We start from the raw sequence: 20,309 nt of genomic DNA, 5'->3' as shown, positions 1-20,309 counted from the left end.
TCTTGATGCACTGACACCAGCCTCAGTCCACTCCTTGTGAAGCTCTCCCATGTTCTTGAATCAACTTTTCTTGACAATCCTCTCAAGGCTGCAGTCATCCCTGTTGCTTGTGCACCTTTTCCAGCCAGCCTTTTCAGCAATGACCTTCTGTGGCTTCTGTAATCGCCTTCTGGACAGCTGTCAAGTCAGCAGTCTTCCCCGTGTTTGTGGTTCTGTGTACTGAACTAGACTGAGAGATACACAGTATTTATACTGTTTTACTCAAACTTGAAATGAAATATTCTAATATTTTGAGATGTGACTTTTTTTATTATTTGCGCTGTAGGCCATAATTATAAAAATTAAAATAGAAAAATGCTTGAAACATTTTAGTTTATGTGTAATGAATCTAGAATATATTACATTTTCACATTCTTAAATAACTGATGGAAAATGTTCAGCTTTTTCACAATATTCTAATTGTTTGAGATGCACAAGTACATATCATTAACATACAGTCGATGCCATCATGATAAAGTCACAATGGGCTATAAAAGTAACAAGAGTCCGTCAGTCCTTTGTTAAAAATGTGTGTGTAATATATATACTATACTATAAAGTCAAACCATGCTGAGAATGATAAAAGTAACTTGAGTATGAGAGTTGTAACTTTAAGTCTCTTGTATCAAACTGAATTTATTAACTGTTCCATGATGAAGACTTGAGAATAAACTGGTTTTCTTAAGTGCAGTCTTTAGACTATCAAGGAAGAACATCCTCAGCCATCTTTAGGGTGACTGTGTGATATCATCCAGCTAGCAAAACTCTAACATTTATATTTTTACAGCTCAAAAAGCCGACAGTTTATGGTTCAGTTTTGAAAGTTTAAAAGATAGAACTTTCAATCTTTCCAAGCATTACACAAAACCTAAACTTTAGCTCCTCAGTAGAGTAAAGTCTCCTGCAGTGAGGAAGTTTATAACTTTAACTCATTTTCCACCAAATTCTGAGAATGAGATGTAAACACATCAGTACTGGATTTTAATCATATCCCTGTCTGTTCCATTAAAAACTAAAGCACAAGATTAAAAATTATTTAAAATATGGTAGCTCTGATCAGGATAAAAATCTAACACACCTCTCTGAGGCTGAGGACCGAGAAACTTCTATTCACACTGCAGAATCTGTCAGGAACTGAGACGTATCAAACTGCAGACGTCTCTAACCGTTACACAAAGCTTCTGCCTGGGAAAATCACACACATTTCACACGTGATCATATGTTTGAAAAAAGCATGTGAAGGTGCATTTCAATTAGTTAAATCAAGGGTAGGCAATTTATTTTAGAAGTAGTTTTTGTTATATTTCTTGAAATTTTCCTTAGGCCCCAACAGCAATGAATAAATCAAATGCTCTGATAATAAAAAAGGAACAAAATCCATCATCTGTGGCAGTCACAGAGTTGTAAAAAGTTGTGATGGGGCAGTGAAGCTTTCTGATCCAATAAAACTTCGAATCCAAATGAGTCGAAAAATCGTTCATCACTTGAAGCTTTGTTTAACACAATGCACACTAGCCACCCCTAATGGTAAAAAAAATAAAATAAAATAAAAAATAGCAGAGGCCAATACATATGTTTTTGTTTCTGTTCACTATATGACTGATTTCTATAGAAATGTGTCATGTTAATTATTAACCGTGTATTTTAATATATGTAAAAATAGAATATCTTTTGCTTATGTGACTTATGAATAAATATGCTTGTGTGACAGTAGGACATGGGGAGTTTAAAGATTTTCCCAAATGTGAGAGTGAATCCTTTAGTTTGTGATATTTGTATCAATAAAACTTTTGTAAAACTAAAGCACTGAAACACCACACAGTGGTTTGAACCACTTCTGAACCACTGATGACACAGTCACGTGGATGTGTGCAGAATGAAGCGTCGGTCGTCACTTGACCACATGACTTTGGCACATCAATCCAAGCTTCGAATCAATGTTTTGGGAAGCACTGCTTCATAGTTTTCAAAGCAAGATCCAGAGCCTCAGGATCTCTGTTAGGTCACTAGTAAAAAGTCCATCCAATCATTTAATTAGGGTTAACTGGAATTTTGGCTCCCCTTTCTCTGTCATTCTTGTGCGACTAGCTCACTAGCTTTAGCAATATGTCACATGCAATAAGTGCACAGGCACAGTGCGTGCAGGTTGGCAGGTGGACAGGCAGGTATCTGTCCAATCATTTCATGCACAATCATTTTCTGTCCAATCATTTCATGACTGTGCATGAAATGATTGGACAGATACCTCCCTGCCAACCTGCATGCACTGTGCCTGTGCACTTATTGCACATGAAATAATTGGACAGATACCTGCCTGTCCACCTGCCATGCACTGTGCCTGTGCACTTATTGCACGTGACATATTGCTAAAGCTAGTGAGCTAGTCGCATAAGAATGACAGAGAAAGGGAAGCCAAAATTCCAGTTAACCCTAATGGTACGATAATGTTAGGTGTTTTCTTACATGTGAATGAAACTTGAAGTAGTTGGATATGACAACAACACACTACACTCCTCTCCCCAATGTTCTCTCTCTCATGGACTCACACTCCAGCAGTGCACAGCGTAAGTTCCATGTGTCTTGGAGGAGTGGCTTTGGAGGGAGATGTGAAGGGATGGGGTGGGATTTTTCAGTTGGATACTTCCAATATCTAGCTTACTCTTGCTGCCCCATGTTGCCTACCCTGCCTTTAAGTCTAGAAACTGCTCGTGTGAATGTAAGTAAATGCACGTGGCATCATGTGATTATATACAAAAACAAAAACTGAATGATGTGTAAAAAAAAAAGCAAGTGATATATGAATTATGTGTAAAAAAATCACATGCGAAAAGTGAAAATGCACACGTGTCTAAAAACTACATAATCAAAAGTCACAATGGTGAGTCATGTGATTATTCCTCTGTGTGTGTGTGTGTGTGTGTGTGTGTGTGTGTGTGTGTGTGTGTGTGTGTAATTGATCCTAATTCTTCTTTTCAGAGGACAGTGAATGCTCCAAAGAGACAGAGAAAGAACAAGGGAACAAAAGAGAGAGAGAGAGAGAGAGAGAGAGAGAGTAACTGAATAGTGCGATTTTTGATCCAAAATAGTTTTCTCTTTAGATTTCTCCATTTGCGGAGCGCCATCTGGTGTCATTCTGAGGAACTGCATCCAAAACACAAAAGATCGTCAGAAAAAGGAAATTTTACACACACGAAAATAAACTTCATATCTTCGTGCCACCGTGTATCCATCCATCCATCCATCCATCCATCCATCCATCCATTATCTCTAGCCGCTTTATCCTGTTCTACAGGGTCGCAGGCAAGCTGGAGTCTATCCCAGCTGACTACGGGCGAAAGGCGGGGTACACCCTGGACAAGTCGCCAGGTCATCGCAGGGCTGACACATAGACACAGACAACCATTCACACTCACATTCACACCTACGGTCAATTTAGAGCCACCAATTAGCCTAGCCTGCATGCCTTTGGACTGTGGGGGAAACCGGAGCACCCGGAGGAAACCCACGCAGGCACGGGGAGAACATGCAAACTCTGCACAGAAAGGTCCTCGCCGGCCGCTGGGCTCGAACCCAGACCTTCTTGCTATGAGGCGACAGCGCTAACCACTACACCACTGTGTAATGTTCATTATATTATATGGACACATCCACACACACCAAAAAAAAAAGTAAAAAAAAAAAATAATAAAATAAAAATTAATAATAATAATAATAATAAAGAAAAATAAATAAATACAAAAGAATCAAAAGAATTTTAGTTTTGAACTGGTTTGTCATTTTGACAATGCTCATCCAGTCAGCGGGAAATCACTGAGAGTGACAGTATCGGAGTGAAATATCGGGAATTATTATACATACAGGAAACTTTTTCAATGGAGTAAAAACATGTATTCTATTCCCTTCAAGCAGGTTTCATTCATTTGGTCTGATAGCATGCCATATTGTTAGCTAATTGCTTATCCTACATGTATTATGCCACTCTACCCAATGGAGAATGAGCACTGAATATGGTTTGAGGTATTGCATGGTTGTCAGGACAACATGACGTCACAGGGGGGAGAGTATGAGAGAGGTCCAGGGGCTATATATAATTGGAAGTTGTTAATATATCACTGTCGTAATGATTTTGAGATTTTTGGTCATGGTATTACTTCGAGTAATTAACTAATTTTATATTCCTTTAATATTATCTTTCTAACAATTAATTTAACATTATAAACTCTAATGAATAAATGCTTTATAAATATTTAATACATAGGACACAGTATTAAATTTACTCAGCTTGTAGTGTTATATTCAGATAATTTTTTGTAATGGTATGATTATTTATTTACTCTTTCATTTAATAAAGAGCAAAATAAACCTCAAACTCTGCTGCAATAAATTGCAAACACATGCACTTTTACTGAGTTAAAACCTTGATTTAGAAATGACTTTGTGGCAACACAAATTGTGTTTCCTGTTTTCCTATGAAGTGACATGCATATGTAGTTTTGTGGTGAAAGCTTTTTGAAATGTGTTCATTGCACATCTTTCATTTCATGATCATGTTGAAATGTGTTATTGTTTACCTGGCATTGTTTTGTTAATACATGTGGTGTCCTCATGAAGGAATGTTTTTTTCATTAATAGTAACAAGAAGGTGAAAACTAAATATTTATTCTAAGGCCACCAATCCCTTCTTAAAGTTGGCAAAATCTTTTTCGGCTGGGGGAAATCCCCCAGCAGGGCTTTGCCCTGGACCTGACCGGGACCTGCAGCCCCTGGAACCCAGTTTTCTCACTTCTTTTTTCATTTTGGGGTTGACAGCTATGTTCAACCATGTTAACAATAAAGAGTGACAGTGTCAGTACCATCATAAAATGATCCTAAAAGTTACCAGATGTCACCAAATGGGCTCCCCTTTTTTCAAAAATGTCTATTTATTTATTTATTTATTTATTTATTTAGGCACTGCCTAAAAGTGGAGCTCCTGATGAGTGTGTTAGTAAATAATCCCACATGATTTTTTAAAAAGCAAATTAAAAACAAGCACTGGATAAAACCCCATCCATTTTATGTAAATGAAGATACAAATTTTGGGGCGGCACGGTAGTGTAATGTTTAGCACTGTCACCTCACAGCAAGATAAGGGCCTGGGTTCGAGCCCAGCGGCTGACAAGGGCCTTTCTGTGTGGAGTTTGCATGTTCTCCCCGTGTCTGTGTGGGTTTCCTCCACAGTCCAAAGACATGCAGGTTAGGCTAATTTGTGGCTCTAAATTGACCGTAGGTGTGAGTGTGAATGGTTGTTTGTCTCTATGTATTAGCCCTGTGATGACCTGGCGACTTGCCGCCTTTCACCCATAGTCAGCTGGGATAGGCTCCAGCTTGCCTACGACCCTGTACAGGATAAGTGGCTACAGGTAATGGATGGATGGGATGGATGGATAAAGATACAAATTTTGTTGTCCGGTGGTCAAGTGTTCATGAGATATGTTGCCTTGCACTCAGGATTGGGTCACAAAAGCCATCAAAAATCAGGTAATTTCTTTACCAGATTTTCTTCAGTATGGAACTCCGCTATGAATTTAACTGTACATGCTGTACAAGATGTCCAAACTTCTAAATTTATTGTTCAGAATAAAAAGTTTGTCCTTTAAAAAAAAAAGTTTCCATGTAAACATCTGACTGGGTCAATTAACATTCCTCAGAGCTTTGTGTGTAAAATAGATTGCTGTTTGTCGAAAGCAAGATGAATGTAATTTGGGAAAATCTGTGGTCCAATTTAAGAGATGGTCCAAGTTCAGAGGCTGTCATATGTGTAGATCAACTTTACTTCTTGTTTATAGTTATATTTCACACACAAAAAAATCGTTTTTAATGATGTAATTGATTTATAGCATTTTTGTTTTCACAGTGGATTTATTGCGTTTTGGACCCAAACTCGAATCGATACAAAAACAAACCGAGTTTCCAATAACGCTACATTTTTGTCCTCTTTGAGTGTCCGTAAAGCGGCTGTGGAACGTGTGGGGGTTGCGCATGCGCAGTGACACACTTAGTACATGACGTTCTTAGCTGTCTAGCATGTTGTTTTCTTGTTAACTATATTTTAAAGCATGTCTCCAGAGCTGAGTGAGTTCCTGTTTTAAACTCAGCAGATAAAAATCTGAAATATTATTCTACATTTAATGACGGAAGTTTAACAGGACAGAGCTGCGTGCGCGGGCAGAATGAATCAGTTTGAGAAGTGAGTTAGCCTTTAGCTGCGTTTTGCTGTTACACACTACTAATGTACACTATTCATATTAATTATTATTAATAATAGTAATTAATGTCCATTATTATTGTTGTTGTTCATTCATATGTTAATTTATACAGTTTGAAAGAAGAAGAAGTAGAGGAGAAGAGGAATGTGACTGACTCTGAATCTGTGAATAATAACAATAATAACCGGAGAAAGGTGAACATTTTAATTTTATTCACATATCACGCACTTTTTATAAAAATCCATTTTTTAGTATTAAAATGTTCATTCAGAACAGAAGTGATCCTGATTGGTTTAATCAGGCAACCAATCAAAAATCAGAACAAAGCTACGTCAGCAAACAACCTGCGCTCGAGCTGAGTTCAGTTTTGGACAGAATCACACCGAGTCGACTCGAAGTTCACACTCAACTCTTTACTGATTCATTCCTGAGAGAGAGAGATCAAGAAAATTTACACACACACACACACACACACACACATCTCTCTCTCTCTTTTGAGCCCTTTCCACATACGAAATTGGTTAATGTATGAGGTAAATACAACATGTTCCAGATAACAAATTTTCATTCCCACTCAGTTGTCCATAACAGTAAAGTAACGGGTGTTGCGTATTCCCACCTGACTGTATTTAATAAGCCGCTACGGAGCGTAAACCTCTGTGAGATGTGTAAAACATGTGAGACTGGATATGACGTATAATTCAGTCCAGTTTCCAGCCATGTCTGCTGATGTTTTCTTTCCCTGTTGTTTTGAATTTGTGGCCGGTTGCTTTACGGTGATGCAGTGTGAGTATTCAGATTATGTAGGTGTCAATAGTTATTGCAGTATCACTGCATCATCATTTACACAGTGTTTCCAACACATCGGCTGCACCCGAATACTCATACTGCCTTACTATACAGTATAGAAAAAGCAGTATGTCGTAATCTGTAGGGTGTCTGACTCAATAAACTCGATTAATCCAGGTCAATGGTCCGGATAATCAGTAGGCATTTAATAGTCGAATGCTGCCCAGATGATCTATTGCATACACAGTATAAAAATATACAACCCCGATTCCAAAAAAGTTGGGACAAAGTACAAATTGTAAATAAAAATGGAATGCAATAATTTACAAATCTCAAAAACTGATATTGTATTCACAATAGAACATAGACAACATATCAAATGTCGAAAGTGAGACATTTTGAAATTTCATGCCAAATATTGGCTCATTTGAAATTTCATGACAGCAACACATCTCAAAAAAGTTGGGACAGGGGCAATAAGAGGCTGGAAAAGTTAAAGGTACAAAAAAGGAACAGCTGGAGGACCAAATTGCAACTCATTAGGTCAATTGGCAATAGGTCATTAACATGACTGGGTATAAAAAGAGCATCTTGGAGTGGCAGCGGCTCTCAGAAGTAAAGATGGGAAGAGGATCACCAATCCCCCTAATTCTGCACCGACAAATAGTGGAGCAATATCAGAAAGGAGTTCGACAGTGTAAAATTGCAAAGAGTTTGAACATATCATCATCTACAGTGCATAATATCATCAAAAGATTCAGAGAATCTGGAAGAATCTCTGTGCGTAAGGGTCAAGGCCGGAAAACCATACTGGGTGCCCGTAATCTTCGGGCCCTTAGACGGCACTGCATCACATACAGGCATGCTTCTGTATTGGAAATCACAAAATGGGCTCAGGAATATTTCCAGAGAACATTATCTGTGAACACAATTCACCATGCCATCCGCCGTTGCCAGCTAAAACTCTATAGTTCAAAGAAGAAGCCGTATCTAGACATGATCCAGAAGTGCAGACGTCTTCTCTGGGCCAAGGCTCATTTAAAATGGGCTGTGGCAAAGTGGAAAACTGTTCTGTGGTCAGACGAATCAAAATTTGAAGTTCTTTATGGAAATCAGGGACGCCGTGTCATTCGGACTAAAGAGGAGAAGGACGACCCAAGTTGTTATCAGCGCTCAGTTCAGAAGCCTGCATCTCTGATGGTATGGGGTTGCATTAGTGCGTGTGGCATGGGCAGCTTACACATCTGGAAAGACACCATCAATGCTGAAAGGTATATCCAGGTTCTAGAGCAACATATGCTCCCATCCAGATGACGTCTCTTTCAGGGAAGACCTTGCATTTTCCAACATGACAATACCAAACCACATACTGCATCAATTACAGCATCATGGCTGCGTAGAAGAAGGGTCCGGGTACTGAACTGGTCAGCCTGCGGTCCAGATCGTTCACCCATAGAAAACATTTGGCGCATCATAAAACGGACGATACGTCAAAAAGACCTAAGACAGTTGAGCAACTAGAATCCTACATTAAACAAGAATGGGTTAACATTCCTATCCCTAAACTTGAGCAACTTGTCTCCTCAGTCCCCAGACGTTTACAGACTGTTGTAAAGAGAAAAGGGGATGTCTCACAGTGGTAAACATGGCCTTGTCCCAACTTTTTTGAGATGTGTTGTTGTCATGAAATTTAAAATCACCTAATTTTTCTCTTTAAATGATACATTTTCTCAGTTTAAACATGTGATATGTCATCTATGTTCTATTCTGAATAAAATATGGAATTTTGAAACTTCCACATCATTGCATTCCGTTTTTATTTACAATTTGTACTTTGTCCCAACTTGTTTGGAATCGGGGTCGTACCAGAACATACAGTAACAGTCGGGTAGTAGGTACTTAACCTACGTTAGTGTATACTGAGTATTCAGATTCAGCTGTAGACTTTACTTGGGTGAGCGGGACTTTAATACAGCAACCTATTTTAGCAAATAAGTATGAAAAATGAGAAATTCAGAGTGATAGATAAATAATGATCATAACATACTAAATTGCTAAAAGGAGCTGCATTGTACTGGAATGATTGGCCAAATAACCGACCACATGAATGGAGAGGTATGCCCCGTACGTGTTATTGTCAGTGTTACCATGACAACGTGGAGTGCTTGAGTCCAGTCAGTACAAAGCCAAATGCAATAGCATTTTCTTTCTAGTCTATTTAACTGATTATTAAAAGGGCATTAATAGTCTGCGTACATTTGGTCATTCTATTTTCCTGTCAGTAACAGAAATTAATGGGCCATTATTGTTTTTATTATCAGGAATCACAGGCTCTAAAAAGCAAACTGTTTATTTTCCTTTTTTGGAAGTAAAAAAAGAAAAGAAATCATAAACAAGTGAAGCAGATACCAGCGTGGCCCGAAATCATATGCAATAGAGCATTTGTGTGCCAGCAGGTAATGCAGTCCTTTCTGCCAGCTATCACCACATATTTTGTGGGAAATGTCATCACCGTCACAACCAGACACAACACGTCAATCCAGTAGTTCCAGTTCACAATTCAAAACATGACACCGTTACAGCATTATAGCAGATTTTCAGATTGTCATTATATAGATTTTCAGTCCGAGTGTGAATGGGGCATGTGTCTCTCCCTCTCTCTCTCTCTCTCTCTCTCTCTCTCTCTCTCTCTCTCTTGTTTTACGGACTTGCATTTTTACACTTTCACGTTCTCCCTGGTGGCTCCTGAAGTGATCGTGTGTGTGTGTGTGTGTGTAGACAGTAACGCCAGCTCCAGGTGAACATCCTCTACAGTATAACTACACATTCTGGTATTCACGCCGGACCCCCAGCAGACCTGCAAACACACAGAGCTATGAACAGAACATCCGACAGATTGGCACCGTCGCCTCGGTCAGTGTGTGTGTGTGAGAGAGTGGTGAGGAACAGAAAAAAAACAGCATTATGAACTTTTGTTAAGGTTAAGGGTTGGATGTATTTATTGAGCTGTCATTCTGTACAAGTGTATAAACTGTGTGCGTGTGTGCAGGTGGAACAGTTCTGGAAGTTCTACAGTCACCTGGTTCGTCCTGGAGATCTGACGGGTCACAGCGATTTCCACTTGTTCAAAGAGGGAATTAAACCCATGTGGGAGGTGTGTGTGTCTCCACTGCAAGTTTTGAGCCATTTTGCTCAGTGCTTCACCCATAGCCACACCTAGCAGCAGCACAGACACATTATGCAGTACCACAGTGAGATTTCTGTAGTGATGTTTGTGTGTGTGTGTGTGGTAGGATGAAGCCAATAAGAATGGAGGGAAGTGGATTATCCGTCTACGTAAGGGTTTGGCGTCCAGATTCTGGGAGAACATTATCTTGGCGATGTTGGGAGAGCAGTTCATGGTGGGAGAGGAGGTGTGTGGCGTTGTCGTCTCCATACGCTTTCAGGTCAGAGCTCAAGCGCTGCCTCTGTGTTTTTGTTTACTAACGCATAACTTTTTTTATAATGTTGTAAATGTTCCCGTGTGTGTGTCCAAGAGGCTTGGTTCTGTTTCTGAGACTTCTTTTGTTGAAAGATTCAGGATTTTTTATTTGTGTCTCCATCACGAGGTGGTGAAAAAGTTTTTCTTCCTGTTTGAAGGACTTTTAAGGGTATTTCAGTTATACAAGTCAGTAACAAGATGGATTAAAGACTACCACTGAGTTCTGATTTTTTATTGTTGTAAATCAGAGGTACTTTTTCCTTCCTCTTTTTCCACACAGGAGTGATTGGGGGTGTAAATTTTTGCACTCAGCAGTATATAGCGTAATGTGGATTTGTGTGGTGAGTGGTTTGGTTCGTGATGACACTGCTGGGTTGCTGATGTATTTTTGTCCTAACGCCTGAACCCGATGTGTTCAGTGCAAAGAGCTTTCATTTTGATGGTGATGTTAAACTCTCCTGCAACAAAAACAACCTCTGGAACAATCTCACTTTTTTTAAAAATTATTATTATTATTATTATTATTAATGTATTTATTTTAAGTTGTTGCTCTTTATATTTGCACTGTTGTGTACTTATAATAAAGCTCTGTGGGATTATTTTATTAATTAAAATGTTGATAGACAACAGACGTGGTGTGATGGCGCCGGTGTGTGTGGCTTGCCGTCCGTTGCTGTCAGCTCTGGTGTCTCTGTCTGTGTTTGTCCTGTTTCTGACACTTGTTACCGGCAAAGTTAACTATCTATGATCGACAGTCACTACTTAACATCTGCCTGTCTTTTCAAAACTTTGTATCGTGTGATGATGGAAAGAATTTTCCTCCCCCTCCATTTCTATCGGAGATACCCGCTTGTATACGCCGCGCTCCTGTCCCACGGCCAAACCAGAGGCGCAAATGCCGTGGAAAGCACAGCGGTCTGCTGGTGAAGGTGAAGCTCCAACTGTCGCTGTCCCTGGGATCAAAACGTCGGATTTTGGCATCGGATTTTCCATCTGATTACAGCCGTTTTGTGTCTTGGCGTTCCCTGGAACCAGCATACACCTGGCTGAGGCCCCTTGTCGCGACCCCGGAGGAGCTCCGCACCCAACGCGCTCGCTCACCTCGGCTCCACAGAGGAGGGGTGAACCTGCATAGTGTCCGGCCAGTAGGTCGGGCACCCCGGAAGGAGAGTGATCCGGCGTCTATCAGGATTGCACTTGTGAATACACGATCGCTTGGGGATAAGACATTTATCCTGAATGACTTCTTCAAAACGCAAAAGTTGGATCTGTTGTGCCTGACAGAAACCTGGCTAAGTGCTGGTGAGTCGAGCCCTTTTGCAGAACTTTTACCGCTTGATTGCTCATACCTAAACTCACCGAGAACAACCGGACGCGGTGGTGGCTTAGCATCTGTTTTTAAAAACTGTTTTAAGTGCAAGCAGTTGCTGGAGGCCCCTTTATTCCAGTTTTGAACTGAATGTGTTTGAGTTGGATCCCCCGCAACCAGTCTTATGTGCCGTGATATACCGTCCCCCGAAATATAATAAGGATAATATATAATAAGGATAATATAATAGAATGCTAAGCCACCACCGCGTCCGGTTGTTCTCGGTGAGTTTAGGTATGAGCAATCAAGCGGTAAAAGTTCTGCAAAAGGGCTCAACTCACCAGCACTTAGCCAGGTTTCTGTCAGGCACAACAGATCCAACTTTTGCGTTTTGGAGAAGTCATTCAGGACTTCTCTCACTTTTTGTCTGGGATCATGGCGAAATACGATCGTGTTTTAATTGTTGGAGATTTCAACATTCACGTCTGCTGTCCCTCCAAACCTCTGTCAAAAGATTTTCTCAATATTATTGACTCTTTTAATCTTGTTCAGTCTGTGTCTGGCCCCACCCAAATACTGGGGCACACGTTAGATCTGGTGTTATCCTGTGGGCTACCTGTGCAAAACGTAAAGGTTCATGACGCTGTCTTTTCTGATCATATGCCTGTGTTATTTGAAATTCCTTTCCATGGTCATACCACTAAACCTTGCGCTCCTGTGCGCCGGCATTGTATTATCAACCCTACTATTACTACTCATTTCTCTGCTGCATTTAAAAGTGCTGCTGAGACTCAAACGCCTGTCTGTCTTGATACTGAAAAACTGACATCCTTTTTTTACTCTACCTGCAATAATATCCTTGACCGTGTTGCACCTTTTAAAATACTGCACCTGAAAACCAAAAAAGAGCCATGGTTGACTGACATTTCTCGCTCAATCAGGCGAGAGTGTAGGAGGGCAGAACGCAAGTGGAAAAAAGATAAGTTGCATGTATCTTTTGACATTTTAAAGGAAACTTGGCTCAAATACCAAAAAATTGTTAAATCAGAAAAAACAAAATATTTTTCTGATATTGTTCTACGCAACTGTGGCAAACCACGTGTTCTTTTCAACACTATTAATACTGCTCTCAGTAAACACCAGTCTATTGAGTTAGACACCTCCTCAGTGAGTAGTGAAAAATTTCTGCAGTACTTTGTTTCTAAAATGTCCAGCATTAGAGCTCTGATACCCCCCCCTTTGATCCTTCTATCTCTGTCACTTGCCCTGCAATTTTTAGGGTGTATTCAGACCAGGATAGTTCGATAGTTCACTTGCTTTGGTCCGAACCAAATGTTTTTTTTATTTTTTCATTTTGGTGCGGTTCGCTTTCACACTGTACATTTTAGTAAGCGGACCAAAATCTGTCAACAAAGCCACACGCCCTGAGGTCGTTCAGCTATTGGTCAGAGACGACACGCGCACAAAGCGTTAAGTTCAAAAGTAGTCATGGAGGCTTTCCGTGCTGCTATTCTTTTTAATGTCATCAAAGCTATACGTTTTTTCCAGTTTTTACTGTTTTCACAATTGTGCGATTGCTATGCTGTTGTACAAGTAATTTATCAACGACGACGACAAAGGGCAAGGCAGCTACGGAGGATAGCGCTGATGAGCGCACATCATGTTGTGACACTTCTGGCTCTTCACGCAATAGATGAATTTCTTTTTTGCATCGCTAGTACCGCCACTTTTTGAAAGAATGTCCCTGATTTTAATGTCGGTCTGACGGAGTTTTTTCACTTTTAGCCGACACTGTTCTGGGGAGCGCGTGAACCCCTTCTCCTTCATTTTCTCACTGAATACAGCAAACACGTCGGCATTTTTGTGTGTTCTCTCCAAAAGCTCAGATATGTGGACATCTGCCCATATATCCACAAGGGTACGCGTTTCTTCCTCGGCCCACGTTTGCCCCCTACTCATTTTTTGTACTCTGTAGTCTAGCCTACCACTGGTCTGAATGACTGAACGACTGTTGTAAGGTTCCCTTGACAACCGAAACAGTGTTTGCACTTCGCGGTGGAGTGTCAAGACTCTGTTTCCCATAATGCTTGACAAACAACGGAAGCTCCCGAGGTACAAAAAAGCAAAACTGTCGGATTAGGTCCGGTCTGCTTTCACACCTCCAAAAGATCCGCACCAGGGTTCCTTTGGTCCGGACCAGAGTTCGGTGGTTTGTATTCAGACCAACCCAAAAGGTCCGGACCAAGGGAAATTTGGGTCGTTTGGTCCGGACCAAACAACGTAGGTGTGAATACGCCATTAGTCACTTTGAGCCTATATCATTTGCTAACTTAAGCAAAACCATTGGGCTAATGAAAATTTCATCTGGTCCAACAGACACTGTTCCTCCTCTTCTCATTACACAGACAATTGAGACCACAGGTCCCAACATATTAGCGATCATGAACTGTAGTCTTGCTTCAGGTGTTGTGTCAAAGAAATTTAAGCATGCTGTTGTACAGCCGTTGATTAAAAAACCTAATTTAGACACTTCTATCTAACTACAGACCTATTTCAAAACTTCCATTTTTATCTAAGGTGCTGGAAAAACTTGTGCTTCAACAACTGCAGTCTTTTCTAGATACACATGGTATCCTGGAACGTCTGCAATCTGGTTTTAAAGCTCTCCACAGCACTGAGTCAGCGCTACTAAAATTTTTTAATAATCTGCTATTAGCCACTGACTCTGGAGATCCTGCTATTCTGATCCTCCTTGATCTCACCGCTGCATTTGATATCGTAGATCATGATATATTAATCTCCCTTCTAGAGCACTGTGTTGGTATCAGAGGCACTGCTCTTGAATGGTTTGGATCCTACTTAGCAGACAGAAGTTTTTCTGTCTGCCTGGATGGATCAGTATCCCCCTCTGCACCTCTCCCTTGTGGTGTTCCTCAAGGGTCCATTCTGGGGCCTATATTGTTTTCCTTAAGCCTAGGTCACAACCCAACGTACGATTTTTTGGCCGTGCAATTTTTGGCGTTTCCCAAATCCCTGCGTTTTTTTTTGTTCATGGAGAAAGACGCACGTTGGCCGTAAGTTTGTCTTGCAACCTGAAAAAAACGTAAGTGCCCATAGAGTTTGTTTGACATGACAAAGAACCTCTGCAGCCGGTCTGCGTCCAGTCTACAGTTCGAAAATCAGCACGTCACACACGCGCCCTCCGTGCGTTTCTTGCGTTTTTTGCACGTATACCGGCCGTAGGAGCACGTACGGCCGGTTGTGACCGAGGCTTTATACATGCTTCCCTTGGGATCCATCCTTAGAAAATACAACATCTCCTTCCATTGCTATGCAGATGATATGCAGATTTACATGCCATTAAAACATAATGACCCCCACTCCTTTAAACATTTATTAGACTGTCTAGAAGATATCAAAGCCTGGATGGCTCTAAATTTTTTAAACTTTAATGAAAATAAAGCCGAGGTCTTAGTCTTTCGGCCCAGTGCTGCTTGTGATACACGTGGAGACTTAGGCCCCCTTGAACCATGTCAGAGACACTGTAAAAAAACTTGGTGTAACTTTAGACTGTAAATTTAAATTGAAGAAACAAATAAATACAGTTGTAAAATCTAGTTTTTTCCAGTTAAGGCTTTTATCCAAGGTTAAGTCCTTCTTATCCCTCAAAAACTTTGAGATGGCTATTCATGCCTTTGTCTCTTCCCGCCTAGACTACTGCAATGCCCTATCTGTGGGCATTAGCTGTTCCTCCTTATTCCGTCTTCAACTAGTTCAGAATGCTGCAGCCCACCTGCTAACCAGAACAAGAAGGTGGGAGCATATTACACCTGTGCTTGCAGCCCTTCACTGGCTCCCTGTCCATTAGAGAATAAATTTCAAAATTCTTTTGTTTTCAAATCTTTACATGGTCTGGCTCCACTTTATATATCAGATCTTCTAAAGGTTCAGACAACATCTAGGGCATGTAGGTCAGCCGACCAACTCTGTCTTGTTGTTCCTCGCTCTAGGATAAAAAGCAGAGGTGACCGGGCTTTTGCAGTGATTGCACCTAAGCTCTGGAACGAGCTGCCACTGCACATATGCCTGGCTCCTTCCTTGGCTGTTTTTAAATCTCATCTAAAAACCCATTTTTATGCCCTGGCGTTCAATACAGCATGAATTATTTATCTGTATGTATGTGTATATTGTTATGCTCACTTTTTGTTGTCTTTTCTGTTGTCTATCAAGTTGTACTACTTTGCCTGTCCAGCACTTTGGTCAGCTGTTGTTGTTGTTGTTGTTGTTTTTAAAGTGCTTTATAAATAAATGTGACTTGACTAGACATGCAAAGCAAGACCAGTGTGAGAATATTTATATATTTACAGGAATTGTGGAAAAAACCTCTTTTACATTTTGTTTGTGTGTGGTGTAGGAGGACATCTTGTCCATTTGGAATAAAACAGCAAGTGATCAGGTGACGACTTCACGCATCAGAGACACACTGCGGCGAGTCCTGAACCTCCCTCCTAACACCATCATGGAATACAAAACGCACAATGACAGCCTCAAGTATGTACACATACACGACATTTTAATGACTCCTGAGTCTAGCTTATGTGCATTTTTAAACCTACCGGATCTCAGTGCAGTGTTCAGTACTATTGACCACATCATCAGAGACTCAGATTGTTTTGCAGGTCAAGGGGCCCACAGGGCCCCTCCTGGGAAAAAAACAGGGGCCCATTTCTACAATGGGGGGCCCAGTGATTATCCTTCAGTTGAAGCGAACCTAGTGAGCGAAGCGAGCCCAATGAACAGCTGGGGCAGCCCAGGGGCTGTTTTTTCTTCTCAATTCTGTTTTTTTTTTGGGTATTAGAAGCCATATGAAGCAATGTAGATGACAAAAATCAATGCTTCAACCAAATATATTGAGATACTGTTTAATCAGTGGCAATATTTTGGAATTCAACCACAGGCCACTATATACCACATCTATATTATCTCCTCCTTGTAAATTATAATTTATTTTATTAACTTGTTTTCAGTTTGGTGTAGGTCTATAGTAGTAGTAGTCACCAGTGGTAGTGGTAGTAGTGGTTGCTGTTGTAGTAGTTGATGTTGCAGTAGTTGTTGTTGTAAATCTAGTATGACTAATTACCTTGGGTATCAGTTTTTTCAGGTGAATGTGCTCTCTTTCTGCCGAAGAATGACAAAATAGATGTATTTTTCTTTTTTCTTATCCATGTTTTCTTGTCTCTTTCGAATATTCGTACATAGACCATAAGACGCCACCTAGCGAAAGACTTGGATCAGGTTTTACTCGCTTGGGACGCTACAAACGGGGCGGCGGAAATACACGAACGGGTCCGACATATATTCAATATGGCGGCGGTCAAAACAAATTCATCCGATGCTGAAATCTGTTGAATATCCAGATAATTATGTTGGAAGCTGCATATTTGTGCAAGATTTTCGATATTGAGACCATGAAGTCAAGTAATACCAGTCCCCCCAGGATTTTGCGGGCCTTTTTTGTGATTGTTGCAGGCTAAAATGTCTGATGTTGCGGGGGTTTCTCCAAAAAATTGCGATGAAAGTTGCGGTGTTTTTTAGGTTTTTGTTGCGATTACATTGCGGGAGGAAGTGAAAGTTGCGAGAAATTGTTGCGATTTTCTCTTTTTGTGATTAAAATTGAGTGATATGTTAAATATTAAGTTATTACTGAAAAACTATTGATTAAAAAAACAAAGACACTGAGAAATGGTCCTATAAACAACTTTACCAATATAAAAGATTACCAGGACGACAAAAATGCAGAAAAATAGGCTTTACTTATCCAAATGCTCCTGTTGGTTCAAAAGTTAAAGTGCAGAGAAACTCACTGCACAACATGAAGTTACCTTAAAATATAATATAAATGCCTCAGCTTTCATGTAAGAAAAAAAAAACACTATTAATACTAGTACTGTGTGCAGGCAGTCTCTCCTGAAGACTAAATTAAACAATAATCATAAACTAATAAATGGCTCAGGCTTCATAGAAGAAAAAAAAACAATTTGAACAGAATCTCACAGTATGATGCTGAAGCTGCCTAAACAATGGAAAATAAAATACCATTTTGGCAAAAATGTTGGCATCCATTAATTTCTTGTATTAAGTAAAAAAAAAAATAATGTAAAGTGCACACAGTCCTTCACTGTAAACACAACACACTTTCAGTAACAGAATTTAAGCCTACATAAACACTGACTCGCGCATGCTGCTTCTCTTGAACGGAAACACGGAAGTAAGTAGTGTTGCCAGATACTGCTGACGTTTTCCAGCCCAAAATATGTTCAAAACCCACCAAAATGCACTTGAAAACCCCCAAACGGGCTGGAAACCGCCCAATCTGGCAACACTGGAAGTAAGGCGGAAGGTAGTTTGTCGACGTCAGCTCAAGACGACGCCAACAATTGGTCAAATTTGCGGGAAAGTTGCGGTGATTGGATATAATTGCAACACCATCCTGAATTCGCGGGGATTGGTTGAAGTTGCAAATCGCAACATTGCGAAATCCTGGAGGGTCTGTAATACGCCACGAAACGTTCCAAATAGGGTATAAAATACTCGCGTCCATATTGGCCCCTGCCCCTCTCGACAATGCGTTCATTATTTGAAATAGTGCATCTTAGACGTGGGCGCGCCAACAATCTGAGTCTCTGCATCATCTTGCGTAAACATCTGGAATGTGAGGTTGGCATCCATGGTTCTACTCTGAACTAGTTCTCCTCTTACCTGTAGGGTAGAACCTTTTCTGCTAACATTGGTGTTCCTTCTCATCATCTGCACCCATTACATGTGGTGTCCCTCAAGGTTCCATTTTGGGTCCCTTTTATTTTCCCTCTACATATCGCATTCCAGGGCGGCACGGTGGTGTAGTGGTTAGCGCTGTCGCCTCACAGCAAGAAGGTCCGGGTTCGAGCCCCGTGGCCGACGAGGGCCTTTCTGTGCGGAGTTTGCATGTTCTCCCCGTGTCCGCGTGGGTTTCCTCCAGGTGCTTCGGTTTCCCCCACAGTCCAAAGACATGCAGGTTAGGTTAACTGGTGACTCTAAATTGACCGTAGGTGTGAATGTGAGTGTGAATGGTTGTCTGTGTCTATGTGTCAGCCCTGTGATGACCTGGCGACTTGTCCAGGGTGTACCCCGCCTTTTGCCCGTAGTCAGCTGGGATAGGCTCCAGCTTGCAGATATCATCATGAGATGAGATATCGCATTCCTTACCCTTACCATTAGATGGCGCTGTGGATCGATGCACAGCACCATTAGTAACTTGTTAAACTGCCTAAATGACGTTAAATTCTGGATGACGTTAAATAACTTCCTGCGACTGAATGAAAATGAAACAGAAGCCATTATCTTTGACCCCACATCGTCTCTCACTGTTCTAGGCAATCAGCTTGGTTAACTATCCACCACTCGTAAAGACTGCCAGAGTGTGATCTTGGTGTCATTCTTGACACGTCTTTAAATTTAGAGACGCAGATTAGTGCCGTTGTCAAGAGCAGTTTCTTTCACCTTCTCTCTGATGCTAGATTAAAACCGGTCCTCTCTCAAAAGGGCTTGGTGACGCTTGTCCACGCTCTGATCACTTCTCACTTGGAATTCTGTAATTCTCTGTATTTGTATCTGTCCAATTCGACTCTAGCTTGCCTACAGCTCTTCCAGAATGTTGCAGCTAGACTGCTAACACGAGCTAAAAAGAAGCGATCGCATCTCACCTGTCCTGGCTTCACTGCACTTGCTGCCAGTTAGCTTTCGAATTGATTTAAAAGTTTGTATTGTGTTTTTATAAGGCACTGCACGGTCAGTCTCCTCAGTACATACATGATCTCCTCACATCACACTCCGCTGCCTGGGCATGCAGTCTTTTCACTTGCTTTCTATCATGTGGCTATCTGTGTTACTTTTGTATTTGTTACTTGAGTGTCTCTGATCTGGTTGTTTCTCTCTCTATCTCAGGGATAACTCCAGCTTCCGCAACACAAAGATCGCTGTGTGATGACGGCACACACACCCCATCTGGAAGAGGCTCTGCCCTTCCACAACATTCCATTCCTGTGGAAAAAAAAACTTTTTTTTTCTTTCTCCATTTTCATGTAAAGTGTAATAAATGTCTTTGCTTACAGTCACGTGTTTTGAGATTTGTAACATACATCTTTAAAAGTGTACTATGTAGGATTTAGTAGCATCTAGTGGTGAGGATGAAGATTACAACCAACTGAATACCCGGCCCTCACCCCTCACTTTTCAAACGCATATTCAAGCCTGAAGCCTGCAGTGGCCGTCGGGTGCAATAATATCTGTCTTACACCAGCAGTTTCATCCCAGTGGCAGCGTATGCACAGCCGCTTTTTTTGTTTGTTTGTTTGTTTGTTTGTTTGTTTGTTTGTTAGGCTAAGCAACATTTCAAATGTTTGAA

The 20,309-nt window shown here is 40.8% G+C and overlaps 1 protein-coding gene across 1 annotated transcript; it reads left to right on the top strand.

The window, feature by feature from the left end:
- Positions 1–6,063: 6,063 nt before the first annotated feature.
- Positions 6,064–20,015, top strand: eif4e2rs1 (eukaryotic translation initiation factor 4E family member 2 related sequence 1). The gene is made up of 7 exons (XM_060936862.1): positions 6,064–6,268; positions 6,400–6,481; positions 9,855–9,989; positions 10,126–10,230; positions 10,370–10,522; positions 16,281–16,417; positions 19,850–20,015. The coding sequence occupies exons 1-7, from the start codon at positions 6,252–6,254 to the stop codon at positions 19,887–19,889; spliced, it is 669 nt and encodes a 222-aa protein (XP_060792845.1). The 5' UTR covers positions 6,064–6,251; the 3' UTR covers positions 19,890–20,015.
- Positions 20,016–20,309: the final 294 nt, after the last annotated feature.

Source organism: Neoarius graeffei, chromosome 13, assembly GCF_027579695.1.
Source record: "Neoarius graeffei isolate fNeoGra1 chromosome 13, fNeoGra1.pri, whole genome shotgun sequence".
Lineage (NCBI taxonomy): Eukaryota > Metazoa > Chordata > Actinopteri > Siluriformes > Ariidae > Neoarius > Neoarius graeffei.
Note: the sequence above shows the minus strand (reverse complement) of the source record. Positions and strands in the feature narration are given on the sequence as shown.